This window comes from Tarenaya hassleriana, unplaced genomic scaffold (genome assembly GCF_000463585.1).
Source record: "Tarenaya hassleriana unplaced genomic scaffold, ASM46358v1 Cleome5, whole genome shotgun sequence".
NCBI classification, from domain to species: domain Eukaryota; kingdom Viridiplantae; phylum Streptophyta; class Magnoliopsida; order Brassicales; family Cleomaceae; genus Tarenaya; species Tarenaya hassleriana.
The window spans coordinates 3,739,166-3,757,345 of record NW_010967707.1 but is presented as its reverse complement, the minus strand read 5'-3'; the positions used below and the strand labels follow the sequence as shown (position 1 = coordinate 3,757,345).

The 18,180-nt window shown below is 39.5% G+C and overlaps 5 protein-coding genes across 16 annotated transcripts; 2 read left to right on the top strand and 3 right to left on the bottom strand.

Moving 5' to 3' along the window:
- Positions 1-199: 199 nt before the first annotated feature.
- Positions 200-3,816, bottom strand: LOC104826738 (cyclin-L1-1). 6 transcript variants are annotated; one of them, XM_010559583.2, is made up of 11 exons: positions 3,702-3,816; positions 3,489-3,583; positions 3,348-3,402; positions 2,981-3,162; positions 2,805-2,886; positions 2,509-2,649; positions 2,122-2,291; positions 1,638-1,911; positions 968-1,367; positions 671-712; positions 200-564 (listed from the first exon to the last, which is right to left on the bottom strand). In XM_010559583.2, exons 4-11 carry the CDS (start codon positions 3,130-3,132, stop codon positions 506-508), a joined length of 1,320 nt encoding a protein of 439 aa, XP_010557885.1. In that variant the 5' UTR covers positions 3,133-3,162; positions 3,348-3,402; positions 3,489-3,583; positions 3,702-3,816; the 3' UTR covers positions 200-505. The 6 variants fall into 6 exon arrangements, with proteins under 6 accessions (XP_010557885.1, XP_010557888.1, XP_010557890.1 ...); XM_010559586.2 differs by having other exon boundaries at positions 2,981-3,159; XM_010559588.2 differs by lacking the exon at positions 3,348-3,402.
- A 341-nt stretch (positions 3,817-4,157) lies between these two features.
- On the top strand, positions 4,158-9,065 carry LOC104826737 (nucleolar complex protein 2 homolog). 2 transcript variants are annotated; one of them, XM_010559582.2, is made up of 14 exons: positions 4,158-4,362; positions 4,591-4,703; positions 5,010-5,070; positions 5,300-5,405; positions 5,484-5,535; positions 5,616-5,710; positions 5,905-5,973; positions 6,237-6,764; positions 7,081-7,383; positions 7,484-7,807; positions 8,054-8,269; positions 8,386-8,475; positions 8,565-8,664; positions 8,812-9,065. In XM_010559582.2, exons 2-13 carry the CDS (start codon positions 4,595-4,597, stop codon positions 8,634-8,636), a joined length of 2,025 nt encoding a protein of 674 aa, XP_010557884.1. In that variant the 5' UTR covers positions 4,158-4,362; positions 4,591-4,594; the 3' UTR covers positions 8,637-8,664; positions 8,812-9,065. The 2 variants fall into 2 exon arrangements, with proteins under 2 accessions (XP_010557884.1, XP_010557883.1); XM_010559581.2 differs by having other exon boundaries at positions 4,576-4,703.
- Positions 9,066-9,684: 619 nt separating this feature from the next.
- LOC104826736 lies at positions 9,685-12,003 on the top strand. Of its 6 annotated transcripts, none has more exons than XM_010559578.2 (5): positions 9,685-9,804; positions 9,967-10,007; positions 10,528-10,687; positions 10,773-11,075; positions 11,218-12,003. In XM_010559578.2, exons 3-5 carry the CDS (start codon positions 10,553-10,555, stop codon positions 11,839-11,841), a joined length of 1,062 nt encoding a protein of 353 aa, XP_010557880.1. In that variant the 5' UTR covers positions 9,685-9,804; positions 9,967-10,007; positions 10,528-10,552; the 3' UTR covers positions 11,842-12,003. The 6 variants fall into 6 exon arrangements, with proteins under 6 accessions (XP_010557880.1, XP_010557876.1, XP_010557879.1 ...); XM_010559574.2 differs by having other exon boundaries at positions 9,948-10,007; XM_010559577.2 differs by lacking the exon at positions 9,967-10,007.
- Positions 12,004-12,322: 319 nt separating this feature from the next.
- Positions 12,323-15,285, bottom strand: LOC104826735. The gene is made up of 5 exons (XM_010559572.2): positions 15,151-15,285; positions 14,548-14,798; positions 13,713-13,938; positions 12,783-13,629; positions 12,323-12,478 (listed from the first exon to the last, which is right to left on the bottom strand). The coding sequence occupies exons 1-5, from the start codon at positions 15,212-15,214 to the stop codon at positions 12,412-12,414; spliced, it is 1,455 nt and encodes a 484-aa protein (XP_010557874.1). The 5' UTR covers positions 15,215-15,285; the 3' UTR covers positions 12,323-12,411.
- Positions 15,286-15,886: 601 nt separating this feature from the next.
- On the bottom strand, positions 15,887-18,080 carry LOC104826734 (nudix hydrolase 16, mitochondrial-like). The gene is made up of 4 exons (XM_010559571.2): positions 17,734-18,080; positions 16,661-16,772; positions 16,490-16,573; positions 15,887-16,390 (listed from the first exon to the last, which is right to left on the bottom strand). The coding sequence occupies exons 1-4, from the start codon at positions 17,802-17,804 to the stop codon at positions 16,127-16,129; spliced, it is 531 nt and encodes a 176-aa protein (XP_010557873.1). The 5' UTR covers positions 17,805-18,080; the 3' UTR covers positions 15,887-16,126.
- Between the last annotated feature and the right edge of the window lie 100 nt (positions 18,081-18,180).

Genomic DNA, 18,180 nt, shown 5'->3' with positions numbered 1-18,180 from the left:
TCTTTCCCTTACATACGAAAAATCAATAATAAAAAAACCCAGATCCGAACAAAAACGGTAACAAACCGAATCCAACATAATCTTTTCAAAACAGTTAAAACAAAACTCGAAAATAATCAAAATGAACAACCCCCAAAAAAAAAATACCCAGCCCAGAGTAGGCCATTTCAACGCATATTTTTAGGGTTAGATCCGTAAATGAAAATATTTCTACCAAATTCCGCAGATAATATTTAAAGGAATATCGGTATGTTTCAATTTCTCTTGTACAGTTTCCGACAAATGAAGAACACATCCATCAAGTGCTAAGTTTGGACAAGAAATTAAATCCCATAAATATATTTTGCTTGTGCTTTGGTTCCATATGAAAGAGGGTCAAGTCAATGACTTGCATGGACTGTGGGCCGCTGCGGAAAAAGGAAACACGGTGCATAATAAGCAAAGCAGATTCGAGATTCTCACATTGAAGATGGAAAGATATGGATGGCCCTCTCTCTCAAGCACGCTAATGGTGTCTATGACGGTCCTTGTCTTTTGTTGAGTGCGATCCATGATATTCACGATCTGAAACTCGTCCAAAAAAATAAAATAAAAAGGTATGTAAATCAGTAAAATCACATTATTACAAGCAAAACTGGTAAAAAGAAAGAAGGGTTAAACATAAACATACCACCCCGGGACGAATGATGTCTTGATTTATCTGAATGCCCCCCTGTGTTCATATGATGCTACGAGATTAAGCTAGTGTTTTGAAGAGGTGATAGAATCCTGAGAGATACCACTTTAGCTAGGGGTGGCCATTTTGGGTATTCGTTTCTCGGTTTTAAAGAAATCATAACCATTCAGTTTTTACATCGAATTCGTTTTGGTAACAGTTATGTGTTATTTGGCAGATCGGTTCAGTTATTCCTGGCCACCCGCCCTACTTAGAGCTAAGGTTGCCTGAAACAGAAAACGTTTCACTGACCTGAATCCTTTGGTCTCTCTCTAGAGCGATGATGATCACGGGACCGAATCCTTTCCCTCTCTCTGTCCCTGTCCCTGTCTCCTCGATCTCGATCCCGTTCCTTTGCTCTATCTCTGTCCCTCTCTCTGTCCTTGTCTCTGTCTCTATCTCTGTCTCGGTCTCTCTCCCCATCTTTACTCTTTTCGTCAGGCTTGGATTTTCTGGTAGCTTCCTCTCTTCTCTCTCCTTCAATCGGCGCATTATTCTTCGTCTCATTGTCATTCTTCCTAGCATCTGTAGACTTTTCTGGAGGAGGAACTGCTGATGTTCCACTGCCCTTTGAATCAGTATTACCTGATCCTGGAGTAACCTTGGAATCACCACCAACATCATTAACAGAGGGGCTGCGCTGGGAAACGTCCTGTAACACACAGCGGCAAAAGTAATTCATCAAACTTGATTGCTCTGATTACGGAAAACATGCACTCAGATTTCAGGTTCTGATGGACCGACCGACAAAAGCAAAACTACTTTTCATTCATCCTGCAATAATTGAAACTAAAGTCTGTTTTGGTTTTTATACATAAGAAATAAACGTAGAGGCATACGTCATGGACACATGCAGATGACAAACACAAAGGGAGGGAAGATGCTATTGCAAAAATTTATGCGTTTAACCAATCTGACTCACCTTTGTAGTGGGCTGAGCTTGAGAATCCCCATATCTAATCGAAAATGTAAACGACTTCCCATCCTTGCAGACTGATATGTACTGAGCCTTTGGAAGGCTGTAGAGGTGTGCAAGGACCCTGCACACTTCATCAATCCCAGATTTATCTGCATCAAATGCTCTCCACCAGGGCGGGTTCTCAGGGAGCGGTACTTGAAATCTACGAGCCGCAGCATAAACGACCCCACAAGCCACAATCTCGCTTTTGAATCTTACACACAGTGTAGTACGTAGACTGTTTCCAGAGAGAGTTCACGAATATTAAAACCCGACAAAAAGCATAAAGACCATGAACAGAGGCTGAAACAAAAGAAACTTACTCCTACGAAATTAGAATAGTGTAAAAGTTCCTTATATTAGTTACCAAATTGAGGACATGATTAACCAGCAGTACCAAGGTCATGAAAGATAGGATATTCTCAAAAGAAGTTGAATGCATGGTTACCTATCATTGGCTAAGTTCCAAGCTTCTTGCCTCAACTCTGGAGGTGTCTCAAGTGTGGCAAGGTAGTTTGATATGAACTTATGGGGATGTTCGACATGACAAACAAAACCCATCTCTTTCAGTATGTGTCTCTCAGTTCTGCTCAACTCGACCTTCAACTCTGAAAATTTCTGTGAAAGGTTAAAAAAGTAGGAAAGAAATGAGATCTGGAAATGATGCTAAATGGACAGCAGTTCTGAGTAAAGTATCCGCGGCTGGGAATAAAAAACACATGGCAGGTCAGAAGGGCTTCACTATTTCTGCTTGACAAACACCATGATGTATATGAAATTGTCTAATAGCAAAATGTCACTGGACACATAAGATTGATGTAACGAGGATTCTAACCTTTGAATACAAATCCAGATGCTCTATTGGTAAATTCTCCCTCCGGCACTCCATCCTGTGAAAGACAATGATGACCTGCCTTGCTTTCCTAGGGTTTTCCTCCAATTTTGATGCGAGCCATACACAGCTAGCAGCAACTATCTGCACAAGGTGAATCATGGATCCTTATGGTTAGAGCAGATACAGAGATAATAGATATATCTGTCAAACTAAAATACAAGTGAAACATGCGGTGGTTCCAGGTTTTGAAGGTCTCCAAACACTAAAAAAAAGAACTTAGTAACAGTGTTACTAACTTTAACATCAAACTTAAGGAGGGACTTCTTGCAGTAGAAACGGTGGAATAGAACCTGTCCAGTAGCCATAACTGCTTGAGGTCTAAAGATAACATAGGTTAAGCAAAATAAGATTTTACATAATCAAGCACACAAAATTAACAGAAGGCACAAAAGTTGAAATGTAAAGAGGATACAGTCTGAGCAATATTCCGCCTTCCTGGATGAGATCGCATCCATAGATCCTCAGCGTATTTTCAGTGCTTTCATCTATCCCATCTTTTCTTGAAGGTGAGTTCCCCAGTTGCTCATCGGTTAGGTAGAAATTGTCAATTGCAGTGTATATCATCACTTGGCTCGACCAAATTCACTCAAACTGCTACAACTCGTTGACACAAAACAAAACAAATAAACTTCTTAGAATCCAACACAGACCGGAACATTTCATGGATAAACTCAGAAACATTTAGGGGAAAACAAGAATAAGGAATCAGATAAATATGGATTAGGGCAAACCGATCGAACATTAAATCTTCAAAAGCATCGAAACACTCGATAACTTACAACGGCTGAGCAAAATTTTCCAGTCATGTTGTGTCAGCAATAGCGTCATAACAAGCTACGGAAAGACCAATTTTGGAGATTTTAGCAGAAACTAACAATGAAACATCGAGAAAAGGCGCATTTTGAACAGTTCGATTGTACCGGGAGTCGTAAAACTTCAACACATGTGAACTCTAGGAGCTTTTGATGGATTCAGCTCGAAAGTGAACGCATATTTAACGTTCGTAGCACATAAACTGAAGGAAATCAAGCAAATCAGTGTTACAGAGAAGCGAAAACTTCTCCAGATCTGCCGTAACAAGGACAAAATCAAAAGCGAGCAATAGAGAACGACGAGAGAACATTGAGGCGCACCTTGTAATTGTGAACTGAGAAAGCGGAGCGACCGTGAAAACGCCAGACGGCGGTCGGAAGAGGTCGCCGGGAAGAGGGAGAGAATCTGGTGAGTGGAAAAAAAAAAGAACGGGGGGAGGCAAAACTGTTGGAAAGAGTTTCTGATGCCTCACGGCTAACAATTTTCAATTTTACCCATATATTTATGGAAAACTACAAAACAAACCCATATTTTGCTTATTTTCACAAAAAGTATACGATAATTTTAGTTCACTCCTATCGTTCTTAATTAAATTTGCAAGCCCTCCTAGAGTTTTAGAAATTGCATTACTGACCTAAAACTCTAGCGATTTTTCAATTCGAACCGAATGGCTCTCATAAAAAACTCCACGTATTTATGTAAAGTTTTAAATTCCCACCCAAAAAACCTGATATTTTCAATTCTGCCTCGTCTGCTTAAAACCCCCCGAAAATCATAAACCCTAGACTGCACAGAAACGTAGAACCATAAAAGCCGTTTCTTTCTTCGTCTTTATTCCCTTCTCCCGCCGTAGCTCGCCGGAGTCTGTTCGCCGTGGTCATCAGGGCTCCTCATCCGTTTCCGGAGGCCGTTAGGATTTGCGAATTCAGATTATCATTTGGATCTATCAGGCGATACCTCTCCACTCCCGAGGTCTTTCAGGTATCTTATCTCCTTTGGTTTCTTAATCATGGAAGCACTAGATTTTTTCAGCTTCTTAACCACGGTTTTCTCACCCAAGAATATTTCCTCCTGTCGCTAATGTGGACGATGCCTGATTCACATTTGGCTCGCCATCTGGGTTGTTCTGAATGTGCGACAAAATTCGCAGAATTTGAATTTCCATTTACGAGATTTTTTACAAAATTTGGTCAGTTGATGCATTTGTAGGAAAATGGGCAAGTTGGGTAAGAAAGCTAGGAAGTTTGCCAAGAAGAATCTCCAGTCTGTGCTGAAGCGGAAACGGAAGTTGAAGTCCTTCTTCAAACGAAAAGAAGCTAAAAGCAAGTTTTTCTTTTATCCTGTTTTCTGTATAAGCTTGATTTTTTGGGCCGAGAGCAAAATCCTGCACATGGTTCCTTGCCATCCATTAGTATGTCCATTGTGTACGCGTGATTTAAGCTAATACTTTTGTCATCTTTCCCATGTCATAGAGGATGTTTTGTTTTTGTAAATTGTCTCTTCTTCGGTTGTTAGTATGTGTTGATGATTGTTTATCAAGTAATAAAATTTAGAATCAGAAATAAAGGTTCTATCCAACAAATAGCTGATTGTTTTTTTTATATATTCTGTTGAATTCCATACTTCAGGAGATGAACGTCAAGAAGTGGAAGATGAAGAGGGTAATAAGATAGAGCAGCAGAACAAGAGGTAAGGGTTTTATGTCGCTGTAGAACAAGAGCTTAGTAAGTCTGTTTGGAGGATTATGCTTTAATTTCTTCTTTAATATCTCTCGATTTCATAGTATTTACTGCAAGGGATTTTTTCTCTTTGTATTATGGCTTTGCTTTTTGTTTAGGTGCTAGAACAGACTGAACAGTGTAGTGCCACTCAATGTTTAGTCATGCAGTAATATGTTATTTTGTTTACATGTCTTCAGAAACCATGAAGAAGATGCTCAAGATATATCCATAGACGCTGTGTTCAGTGAGGATGATGATGAAGTGCTCAGTGATGACTCAGATAGTGATGGATATCTGTCCGAGGTTTTTTTTTCACTTTATGCTTATCATTCTTTCTTGTAACCGTTGCAAACATTCATTTTGTTATTATTCTATGTTTAGGACACTGGCTTTGCAGATGCCACAGAAAAGGAAAAGGATTGTTCCGTGGAAGGTAATGGGTCTACCATGTTGTAGGAATCATAATCGTTTCTAAGTTTTTTTCCATTCTTATCTGACTCCTTAAAACTGCAGGTAGTATCCATGATAATGCTTGGTCAGTGCAGAGCAAGGAGATGGTATCAGACCTTAAAAAGAAGAGGAATAAGCTTGATAGGTTGAAACAAAAGGTAACAGTTATTTGTATTGTCTAAAGATCAATTTATTGAGTTTCATGGGTTTCTTTGAGGAGAGCCTGTAGTCTCATGAGACCTGTTATTTGTTTCGATTTCCTTGCCCGAATCCCTGATCACCTAGAAAAGGGGGGAACTAATCTAAAAAGTATGTCCATATAACTTTAGCATGTTTTGCAAACCAATTTCAGGACCCAAAATTTGCGAAGTTTCTGAAAACTTACAGTGAAGGCATACGGCAATCAAGACATGAAGATGATGTAAGTTTCTTGTTGGAAATATTTCTCGTGTTATGCCAGTGGTGTATGCCAGAATTCACATGCAGAAGTATGCGTATGTGAGCATATCTATATCTGTACGAACCTGTGACAGGCTTTTGATAGTGAGCTAGTGCATTATCTCATTATGCATCTTATTAGAATGGGGTTTTTTGCTATTATGAAATATGGTGATCTAGATCATAGGTTTCTGCTCATAAGCTGTAATGTTCATGCTTATTTCTTCTATAATTCTTGTGATGCAGTATCTTGATGAAGATGAAGCTATTGATGATCCCATGCAGTTGGTAGATGAAACCCACTCAGATATAATGAAGCGGAAATTATTCACAGGCTCTATTTTAAGTTCTTGCTGTGACCTACTTGAAAAGCAGCAGTCTGTTCATGCATTGGCTAGTTTACTAAATGGGTATCGAGCTGCATGCCATTATGGGAATGAACCATCTGGCCTTTTTGAGGCTGGAGTAGGCTATGACATTGGAGACAGCGAGACATTTTCCAAGATCTTGATTTTTGTGCTCCAAAAAGCCGATAGTACTTTTAGGAGTATGTTGGGAATAGCAGGCCCCAGTAACAAGGAGAAGATTCTAAAGTTGAAGAACACCCCCAAATGGGATAATCTAAAGCCGTTGATCAAGTCATACTTAAGAAGTACCTCGTATTTCCTTAATCAGGCCTCGGATTCGGAGATGTTAGTCTTCGCCCTGACCCAACTTAGAGCCTCCATCCCATTTTTTGCCGCATTTCCAAATTTGCTGCAACATCTCATCAAGGTACTTTCAGGGAGAAAGTTGAAACCCAAAAATATGCAGATATATATATACACTGTTTCTCTTAGGTATGTGCATTTGAATGTCTAGACTTGCAATCATGGGTTGTCCTGTGAGTCTTGAAATAGCACTTCTGTATTTAGGGGCATGCATTATCAATTATGTGTTCACAATGTGAACTTAAATTAACTTGAATTCTTCGGACTTTTAAGGTTTAGATATTTGCTCTTATCGGTGTTCTTAGCCTATCTCAGATATGATGTTACTTGTTTTTTCCTGAAGGAACACTAATATTAATAGTGTGTTGAATTTTCTGCAGACTGCCGTTCACTTGTGGTTAACTGGTGAAGGAACTCTGTCACAGCAGTCCTTTTTAATCATTAAAGATGTCGCTATGATTTTTAACTCGGATTGCTTTGATGCCTGCTTGGTCAACATGTACAAAGCCTTTCTTCGTGACTGCAATTTCTCCGAGGCAGTTTCATCGAAACATTTGCTGTTCCTCAGAGATTCTCTTGTTGAGCTTTGCTCCCAAGATGTGCAGAAATCTTACACAAAGGCCTCGATTTCTATTATGCAACTTGCTAAGTTATTGAAGGTGGCTCTCAGGACCAAAAAGAAGGTGCTTCTTTGGATTTGCATAAACCTCTAATTTTCTCATTCTCTTTCCTCTCCTCAACTTCTCTTATATATTTCTTTTCTTCTTCAATTCTTGTCAACAGGAAACCGTTGAGAAGATATATGGCTGGCAATACACAAACTGTGTTGATCTGTGGGTGAACTTCATAGCTGCAAACATTCGAGATTGTGATCTTCAGCCTCTGCTTCATACTATGATTCAGATTATAAATGGGGTAGCTCGACTATTCCCTGGGCCACGATATCTGCCGCTAAGGATCAGATGCATTAAGTGGCTAAATCATCTCTCTAGTGCGAGCGGAATTTTCATCCCAGTAGCATCATTGGTACTGGATATTTTGGAATATAAAATCACTAAAGATCGTGAAAAGCAAGAGAAGGAGCTTGAAGTTTTGTCATCCGTGAAGGTTGGAAATCTGAATCTTTGAAATTTGTCGAGTTCATTATAAATAACTGGTCCACCCTCCTTGCGTGAAATGTGAAACATGTTTTGTAGGGTAAACTTGGTCGCATGAAACCCCATAGTAAACCAAGATATCGTGCTAACCCAGCCGTGAAATGGCTAACCCAAAGATTTTGGATTGTTTCCGAACATGAAAAGATATCATGCTTTTGTGTTGCTGATAGACTCTTGTTTCGTGTATATGAAACAGTTGCCGAAAAATTGGTTGAAGTCTCGAAATTTCCAAGAACAATGCATCTCCTCTGTCATCGGGCTGCTTGCGGTTCACTTTGCTCAATGGAGCTTCCACATATCATTTCCCGAGCTTGCAACTATTCCGGTCATGGCACTGAAAAAGTTTATTGAGAATACCACTGCTACCCCTAATGAAGGCACACGGCGTGGGGTGAAGCGTTTTATTGAACATGTATATATCATTGCTTTTGTTTTTTCATATTATCAAAGCTTCCGCGTCTGAGATTTTTCATAGTATCGAAAAGAAACGAAGATATCATGCGAAGATACGTTCTTTTCATGTTACAGGTGGAAGAGAACATAAAATTTGTGCAAAGTAAGAGAGAAGAGGCAGCTTTCTCGCCAAAAGATCACCAATCTGTCGAAACGTTTCTTCAGGTTAGTTTTTATTCATTCTAAAATTTCTAAACTGCTCAAGTTAGGCTTACAAATCTAATTTGTTTTTGCTAATACGGGTTTCCATGCAGCTCGAAAAGCATAAGAGCAATGCTCGTTATACGCAATATTATAAAAGCATCATAGAGAAGGCCGCTGCCTAAGCACACTCTTGTTAACCCCAAAGATCAGGTTTTCGATCTCATCTTCCCTCACCCTCTGGTTTATTCACCTGTCTGGTTACAAGCTACAGCTCAAATTGATAGATATATGTATATGTATATGTATTCTGGGTTCTTGATTTGTTAGTAACTGGATCTATCTGTGCTGTGGATGCAGATGCATGCTGTGGAGCAAATTCAGAGCAACTGGATCTATCGCCCAGAAAGGTTTTTACAAATATGAGAGCAGCTGGAACATTGCTTCTTTAGAGTAGAAAAGAGAGTAAAAGATCGTTTCTGTCATATGTTGAGTGGATAATGTTGGAAAGAGATCAAGGCATGATTGGTTTGGTAAGGACAACAACGTGATTTTGATCAATGCAGATGAATTTAAATTGATATATGTTTAAATTTTATGTTGAAATTGAAACATTGGGTCGATTGAAAATGTCAATTGCAGTTAAGATTAGAAATAATATAAGATGTTGATATTTCAATATTTCATTTTTACTTGTCCACGTTGTAATAGAAAGATTTGATTCGTTGTGAAAAGTTTTAATGTTAAAGAAATGATATTACTAAATTACACCTTTTAAAATTAATGAAAAACATGATTAGATAGCGGTAGGGGTTTTGAGGCTATGTTTGTCTTTAATCATGTGATACAAAGAGTGTACATTACATTTATTCTAGAAAATCAATATACAAAATCGAAGAATGTGTAACAGATATTAATTTAATATGATCTAAAATTGATTTGTTATAATTTGATAATTATTAAATTAACCCAACTCAAATTCACAGAATAAAACAAATTGTTTTTAATTATTTTTTCCAATGGAAAAATCAGATTGAGTAAAAGATTATACGAAGGGCTATTACAATTTTACTCGACGGTTTTGAGGGTTCAATTACAAAAAAAAAAAAAGAGCGCATTGCTAAAGGAAACGCCCAATAGGCGCGTGGCGACCACGACGCAGTTGGACTAAATTTCCAGTTGTCATAAACATACCTAAATCATTTCCCCATCTTCTCCACATTCTCACCTACTCCTCTCTCTCTCTCTCTCTCTCTCTCTCTCTATATATATATATATATATGTATGTATGTATGTATGTATGTATGTATATCTGAAATTTGTTACCATTTTCTCTCTGCCTTTGCTCTCAAGGTATCTTCGGTCTCTTGCTGTTTCTCCCTTTTTCGGTTTCTGTATCGGCGTGTTGTGTAATCCGTGATTTCGATTCTACATCTTGTCTGTTCGTTTATCTCTCTCTCAGCAGTTTCGTTTTATACGATCTGATGTTTTACCAGATGTTCGGTTTGACTCTAGGTAGGGCATACCGATTCTCTCTGTCTTTTCCTCTCTCTCAGGTGGGCAAAATCTGGGCTACATCGTATACCTCTCTACCGACTTCGTATGAAACCATCGTGTTTATTTTCAAGAATTTTACTTTTCTCACCCACTCTGTGATTTTCCTTTGTGGGTTTGTTAGGGTTGATCTTGTCATGCTTAGTTTTTTGATGGGTTGGTTTCTATATGCCTCTTGTATGTAATTGATTAAAAAAATTTGCAGATTATGATCATGCTCTGTCTTGTTTCCATAATAGCCGGAGAAAGAGCTGTGATTCTATGATTCTGTCACTCTTTGGTTCAGATTAGATATGGAGATAGCTGTGAATTCATCAATTTTGTACCAAAAACTCGGTATCTGGTCCTTGTTTCGGGTAAATTGTATTAGAAGCAAACAAATACACTAGCTGTAAGGCATTACAGTATCTGGAACCAGAGTAGCATGTTCTTTCGGCAGCCAGCTTGTCTCAGAACAGAAGATTGTGATTTGTCTTGACACAACTTTTGGTGTTGCTTGGTTTTGTTCCTCTGTGTGGACAGGTTTCTCTTTTGATCCACAACTCTAATGGACTATTCTTTTGGAGGCTTGAATGAAGATACCATGCCTTCTCAACTGGACATTCTCCGGTGTCCGTTCTTGCGGAACATCAATGAACCCACCAGTTTTTCACTTTCTTCATCCCTTCCTTTTCCCATGCCTGTAAGCAATGATCTGACTCACTTCGTTAGCAGCTTTCTCATCGGACATCTGATGCTAAATTGACTGGCGGCTTGCATTTCTTCAGGCAAGGGCAGGAAAAGGTCCAATTTTTGAAGATGGGCCTAATTTTGATGTGGCATTCAGGGTTTTCCACGGGCGTGACGGAGTAGTCCCCCTCTCGGAGAGATCAGTGGTTTCGTCTGAGGCACAAAGGCCTGTGCTTTCTCCTCCTGCGTTCCATCCTCTTGCTGCAAAGGCGGCAACTATTAGTCTCTCATCATTTGGACCTGGAGGGCCCTTTGGCTTTGACGCATTTTCCGCCAAGTGGATAAATCACCAGAAAAAATCAGAATCATCCAAGAAGAAGAAGGATTCTTCTTCTTCAAAGGTAAACAGTTACGACTTTTGATCAGAAATGTTTTCTGTTAAAGCAGAGAGAGGAACCATAGAAAGTGTTCTAATGAGAAAGCTTAGCTCTTGCATTCATCATCTCAGAATCTTATCTCGCTTAACTATTGTTGCTCTTTCAGGGTGAAAACTCGAAGCACGAATCTACGAGCAGCGAATGGCTTCAAACGGGAAACTGCCCTATCGCAAAGTCGTATCGAGCTGTGAGCGGTGTTCTGCCGCTTGTGGCAAAGGCTTTGCAGCCTGGTCCGGGCATGAAACTGAGGTGCCCACCGGCCATTGTTGCAGCCCGAGCCGTGCTAGCAAAGACGGCTTTCGCGAAGAACCTCAGACCGCAGCCCTTGCCAGCCAAAGTACTTGTCATCGGAATCATGGGAATGGCACTGAACGTTCCTCTAGGTGTCTGGAGAGAGCACACAGAGAAATTCTCACCCTCCTGGTTTGTGGCCGTCCATGCAGCTGTTCCCTTCATAGCAATGCTGAGGAAATCCGTGTTGATGCCGAAAACCGCCATGGCTTTCACAATAGCAGCATCTGTGTTAGGACAGATGATAGGATCAAGGGCAGAGAGGCATAGGCTCAAGTCTGTATCCATGGAGAAGAAGAAGAAGAAGAAAAAGCTGACAATGGAAGCAACTCATGTTGGAATCTCAGACAGGAACTGCGTGGCAAATGCCTTGAAATGGAACCCTATGTCCCTCAAAAACATTGCTAGATCTCCGTCTGCGGCCGATGTTGTCTGCTAAACGGGTTTTCCCTCGACCCTTTCAGGGGTGAAACATCATATATATCATAGGGCCGATATGCATTGTAATCTTTGAATGTTTGAGAGAAACAGAATAAGCTTTTTTTTTTTTTTTTGTATTGCATTGATATGTGAATAAAAAACTGATGTCTTTCTGCATTTATCTACCAGAATAAAATAACATGTACTTGTATATGAATAAAATTCGGTTTTAAAAATTAGATTTGTTTTTATTTAATTTGAATTATTCAAAATCAAAGCAAATATTAAAATAATAAAACATAAAATGGAAGATTTTCTATTAAATTTTTTTATAATATTATATTTATGCCAAAAACATATATATTGTCCTTGGCTATAAATTTACCGATTCATATTCATTTTAATTCTCTTCGGTTCAAAACAATTTTAGCACCAGATTGTTCGATTTTATTATACAAAACAGCTGTTTTATACTACACATCGGTATATATATATATATATATATATAAAATGCCAAGACTAATCATAAACCGCAAAGCAAAATACATAAAAATCCACATCTACCAAAACAAACTACCCATTTACAATTTCATTCGGATCCTTCCATTTCCCCTCGCTGCGCTTCCGTAGGCACTTGTGCGACGTCCGTACCGTCACTGCCAAATCGTGCGAAACAGAAACCATTAAGCTAAAGGTTTAATTAATTGGCTTAATCTCGTTTCACCATCGATAATTAATTATTCCGAATCTGTGGTTATAGTTACACCTGCCCTTTGCAAATAATTCGGCAATGACGTTTTTCCTCATGCCACGACTAAAATTTGATTGGTTAGCCCCAAATAACTAAAAGGTTGGCAACTTTCCTAAAGGTAGATTCATTCACTGCAATCTTTTTCCGACCATCACAGGGGAAGATGGAACCAAGGCAGAGACAGGGAGGGAACCACAAGATAAACTTACTTGTTCTCGGTTTGCAATCTCTTGTTTGCCTTGTTCTTCTTCCTCCTTTGTCGCTTTTTAGTAGACCTCGAGACAGAATCCTGACTTGGCACCGTTGCTGACTGCGTGGACTCATCCGGGAAACCGATGGGCTGAGAAATCGAGGGGTCTGGATGTTGCAATTGGGATTCATGTGGAGAAGGATGCATTTCTATGCAGCCATGACAAGAAGCCTTAGTGAACAGAGTTTCATTGTCATTGGCGATGACACCAGAATCGCCTTGCTCCTTCGTATTATTAGCCGATGAGTTCATCATCTCTGGAGTATTCTCGTTGCCCGATCCTCCAAAATCGCCTTGCTCTTGGGCTAGGACCCCTTGCTCATTCATCTTAGCCTGTGAATTCACCATCTCTGGCATATTCTTACTGCCCAATCCTTCAGAATCGCCTTGCTTATCAGCCACGACCGGGGAACTGCCTTGCTCATTGGCTATGACCCCATGACCAGCTTGCTCCTTAATCTTATCTTGTGAATTCACCATCTGTGGTACATTCTTATTGCTACACAAAACTCCAGAATCGTCTACCTTATTAGTCAAGACTCGAGAACCGCCTTGCTCTACTGTCTCAGCCTCTGAATTCGCCATTTCCGGCATATTATTATTGACCATGACCCTGGAACTGCTTTGTTCTATTGCACCCACTTGCTGATTCAGCGGTGTCAGGATATTATTGTCTACAGTGGCAGTCCTGACCGCTTTATCGATTACAGAAATATTTATCTCCAAGCCCTTTCCAAGAAAAGCAGCATAAGGTTTGAGTTTAGGCATAATAACTTCAGACAACGACACAGCATATGTAGGATCACCTGCAAAAATTCACGTCATTCACTAACCCAAGAAAAGATCTTTGTTTTTGACATATTCCTTTTAAGCATAACAAGATCCTTACCAAGAAGGGAAAGTATCGCAGCATGTGCTGCTAATTGCTCAGCTTCTTTCTTACTCTTGCCAAAGTCGCCTTTATAACGTGTACCGTTTAACACCAGAGATGAAGCAAACGTCGGAGTCGAATGTTCTTTAACCTCAAGTGTCTCATATTTGCACCTCCCCAGATTCATCTTGACCGCTAACTCGTACACTATCATTTTGCAAAGTGACTTGTCCTGAGACACCAACTGCAAAAGATTGGAAAATAATAATTGAGCAAATGGTTTGGCATTGAGAAAGCTAGGGAAAGCAATCTGGCATTGAAGTCAAAATCAAATCCATTATCCATATAGAATGAATTTAGATATTCATCATGATCACATATGCTCATTGCTATCGCCATCATTTTCCATGTATGTTCTAACCACTTGATGCCACAACTACAGCTGGCCATTTGGGGCTTCGGTTCAGGTTGGATTCAGTTATTTCGGTTTTAAAAAACTATAACCATTCGGTTTTCATATTGATTTTGGTCTGGATTTTGATAAAAGTACTCATTTTAAAAAAACGATTTTACTAGTTAATTTTTTTTATTCAGTTCAAGTTTGGTTTCGTCGGTTTAAGAGCAATGAAAACCATTCGATTTCTATATCGAATTCGGTTCGGTTAAAATTACGTGTTATTGTGTTCGAATTGATTCAATTATCCGATTATTAACCAAACTGGCCAACCCTAGTCTTGTTACACTACTTAGCACGAGCCACAACTACGAGTCAAGTTAGACAAAGTCACAAAGGTCAAACTGATCAGACGAAAATACAAAACGGAAAGAAGGGAACAAACAAGCATAAACAAACCTTGCGGAGATCGACAGAGAAAGCAGCTTTGTTCACAGTTAGAAGATGCGCTAATGCGAGCTTGGCGGCATCTTGTTCGGCAGCCCTCCGTTGTAGGAACGTGTTTGGAGATGCAAAGCTTTCTCCATTCACCAAAACAGTACCTCTAAATTCCGGCGCATGAGGAGGCCCTTCATTCACAACTTGAAACGTCGGCATTGGCAAGCATGATTTCCGACAATAATGAATTAAACTATTCTTTGGTTCCGCGCCTGAAAAATCAAAATCAAAATTTTAGAAGAAAAAAATCATTTCTGGGTCGGCTAAAGAATGCATACCGATCATCGACTAACATAATCGAATTGACTTTTTTTCAGACAGAGTAAATCCATATGCAGGAACAGACAGAACATTTGATTTCAACAAAACCTAACAGTAAGAGTTCGACTAGTGGAAGACGAAGCTCGCATCGGAAAACACGATTTCGAACAAGCAATCTCGTTCTTGTTCATGTTCCGAGTATCAATTTCACCGCAGGAATTCACTAGCAACAACTGTAACACAAATACCCAGAAAATGAATAACTCGAACATGTACAGTCTCGAGAACTAGAAGGAGGCCGACCTTTAAGAACAGAGGAAGTAAGAGGGAGAGCCTCTCCCTGCGACGGAGCAGAAGCCGGGAACATGAGATGTCGGCGATGCGCTTGTCGGAGAGTCGTACGAATTCTAGGGCTGAGTTTGGAAGGAAATGTGGATATATCCCTTAAGTTTATGGGTCATAAAACAGAAGCCCAAATCATAAAATTTATTTATACCCTAAAATTGGGCCTTTGAAAAAAAAGACCGTCGGCCTAACCCACGAAGCTACTCGAGAACCGATTTAGAGGTTCCGGTTTAGAAGATATTTATTGGTTTTCTTTTTTTTTTTTTTAAGATATTTATTGGTCCATACACTAGACTTTTTTTTTGGTAAAAAAACTACACTAAACTTTGATTCGATAATGTTTTTATTTTTCGGTTTTTCTGTATTTGATTCGTGTTTAGCCTCCGTTTCGAAAAAAATCATATTAATTCGGTTTTATATCATATTTGATTAAGTCACGGGTTATGTTATGTGTTGTTCAATTTGATTTTATATAAGCGAACCAAATCATGCTAATAATCGTAATTAGCAATTAATACATCAAAAAGGTTATGAAATGGTCAGTCCATAATCTTTCCTCTCTTTTTTCTTTGACTATGATTTTTTTTTCTCTACTATGGCTAAGACTGTTACACACCATATGGCATATTGTTGACAGATTACATAACCACTTGCTATGTAATTCCAAAAAGATGACATCATAAAAAAAATGACAAAACAAAATTCATATGTTTCATCAACTCCATAATAATATCCAAAATAGGAGATTCCAAGGAAAAAAAAAACGGGACGAACCATTTAAGGTTGCACAAATTTGAGACCAAAACAAAAAAAAGACAGTTTTAATGACAGTTCTACTCGTTGTTTCTGTAAATCTTCTTTATATATTTTCCTTTTTTTCCCAACTATTTTTTCTTTTGTTGGATCTTGAGTTATACACACTTGAGTATTGAGTTCAATCTTCACCGGCAATGTCCCCTCCTTTCTGCTGAAGCCATTTGCAGAAGCCTTCTTCCAAAGCATCCTTCATCCACGCATGTCGGCAACTCTCTACCGCTTCTGGTATCGTCAGCCATGCCCGAGTTCTCGTGTCCTGTTCTGGCCACGACTCCAGCTCTTCCTTCACGTACAGCGCGTACATCGCCGCTTTGCATACACCTTCCGGGCAGAATTCGTCTTGGTGGGTCTTGCTCTTGAACCGGTAACACCCCAAGAAATCCTGAAACGTTAAGCATATATCATGTTCATTCAATCAATGCCCATGAATCCCGAGGCATGCGAAAGAGTGGAAAATGATGGGTGGCAGAAAGAGTTTTACAAAAAGAATCCCCCGAATTCCTGCTTCTTCGACAGCTTCCCTGGCTGCAGCCTCCTCCACTGTCTCGTCATTCTCCCAACCTCCCTATAAGAGAATTCAATAATCGATTATGTTACTTTTTTCGCCTGGGAGAGGAAGATGGAAAAAGGATACATTTTTATGATTCTATACCTTTGGAAACAAAAGACCAGGCCCGCTAGGTGAACTGATCATCAACACTTCGATGACTTTCTCGGAGTCGGGATCACCATCGTCGAAGTTTCTATATCTAAATGGAATACATCTGCCACATCACATCCCACAATATTCAAAAACTGTTCAGTCAGGTAAATAATCTCCTCCACACACAAAACCATAACTAACGCTCTGTTCATTTTTCGATTGATCCATGACCATAAGATCAATAGAAACAGGTTGAAAGCATAAATCATACAGGAAACCACAACTCACGATTTGAAGGTCAGACATAAGCGCAAGACCGAGAGCAATAAACACACGCTAGAAATTCTTGCAGAAGCATCCTAGAGAGGTAAGAAAGTGAGATAGCCTGGTCGGGATATGACAGATTACCCACAGAATTTGCAACTCACTAATGTTTCTAGAACTCTTACATAAATACCACTAACACAACAATCATTTCAAACCATGGAGGGAGATCCAAATGCAATAATCCAGGTTGGTCTTGACCCTTGAGCCTAGAGACTTACAAATAACATGAGGCTAACGCATAAACCAATAGTTGTACAACCAAAGCATCAAACAAGAGAGATCATTGATTCATCATCAAGCTATGTATTATAAGGCATCATGAATCATGATTCTGTATTCTAGCAAGAAACCCAAATACAAATAACCATTGTAGATCAATAAACCATCCATCTTCCAACTAGCTTCCTCATTCTTCCATAATGGAGATTAATCAGAACCAGGAGTGTCTTTTTCTAACCAATTGATTCTTGCCATTCCGATACAGAAAATCACGAAAAGCCCCAGAAGAAATTTCGAAAACAAGAATATTCTAGTACATGATCCCCAAGACAAATCACCATCAAACCGCTCCAACGTCTTCAACAATAAAGACTTCGAACAAATGCGGCGAAATCATATAACGTCGATAAAAAAAAATCTCATATCACACCGAAAACTTCTCCCAAATTTGCCGCATTACATGCAAGATCAGGAACGCCAGACACAGACACATATATACAATGATGCGCGTACAGAAAACGAAGAATGGCTCCTACCCGGCAACAAGGCGGCAACCATCCTCGTACCGCTGCTGAAGCCGACCCGTACGCGCCACCAAATCACACATCACTGTAATAACAAAACCTTTCGTTTTTTGCCCTAAATCCAGAAAAAATTGGATCTCTCGGCCATCAAGATGAGGGGAATGCACCCAACACGCTACAAGCTGACGACAATGCCGACACCTGAACCGGATAACAACATCTGTTCTGTCTCAACCATTGCCGCCACCTAAGATTGGAACTGTTGATCTGATCCGACGGCCAGGGTGAGATCTAGGGTTCCTGGTGAGTTTGGCTCCAGAGGATGAAAGAGTGAACAGAGAAAAATAAAGCTTTTTTAATATTCTAATTTAATTGGTAAACTGTTTTTTCTTTTTCTCTTTTTCTTTTTTTTTTTTAAACCCAAACGAGGGCGTAACGGATCTTAAGGAGGTGGGTCCA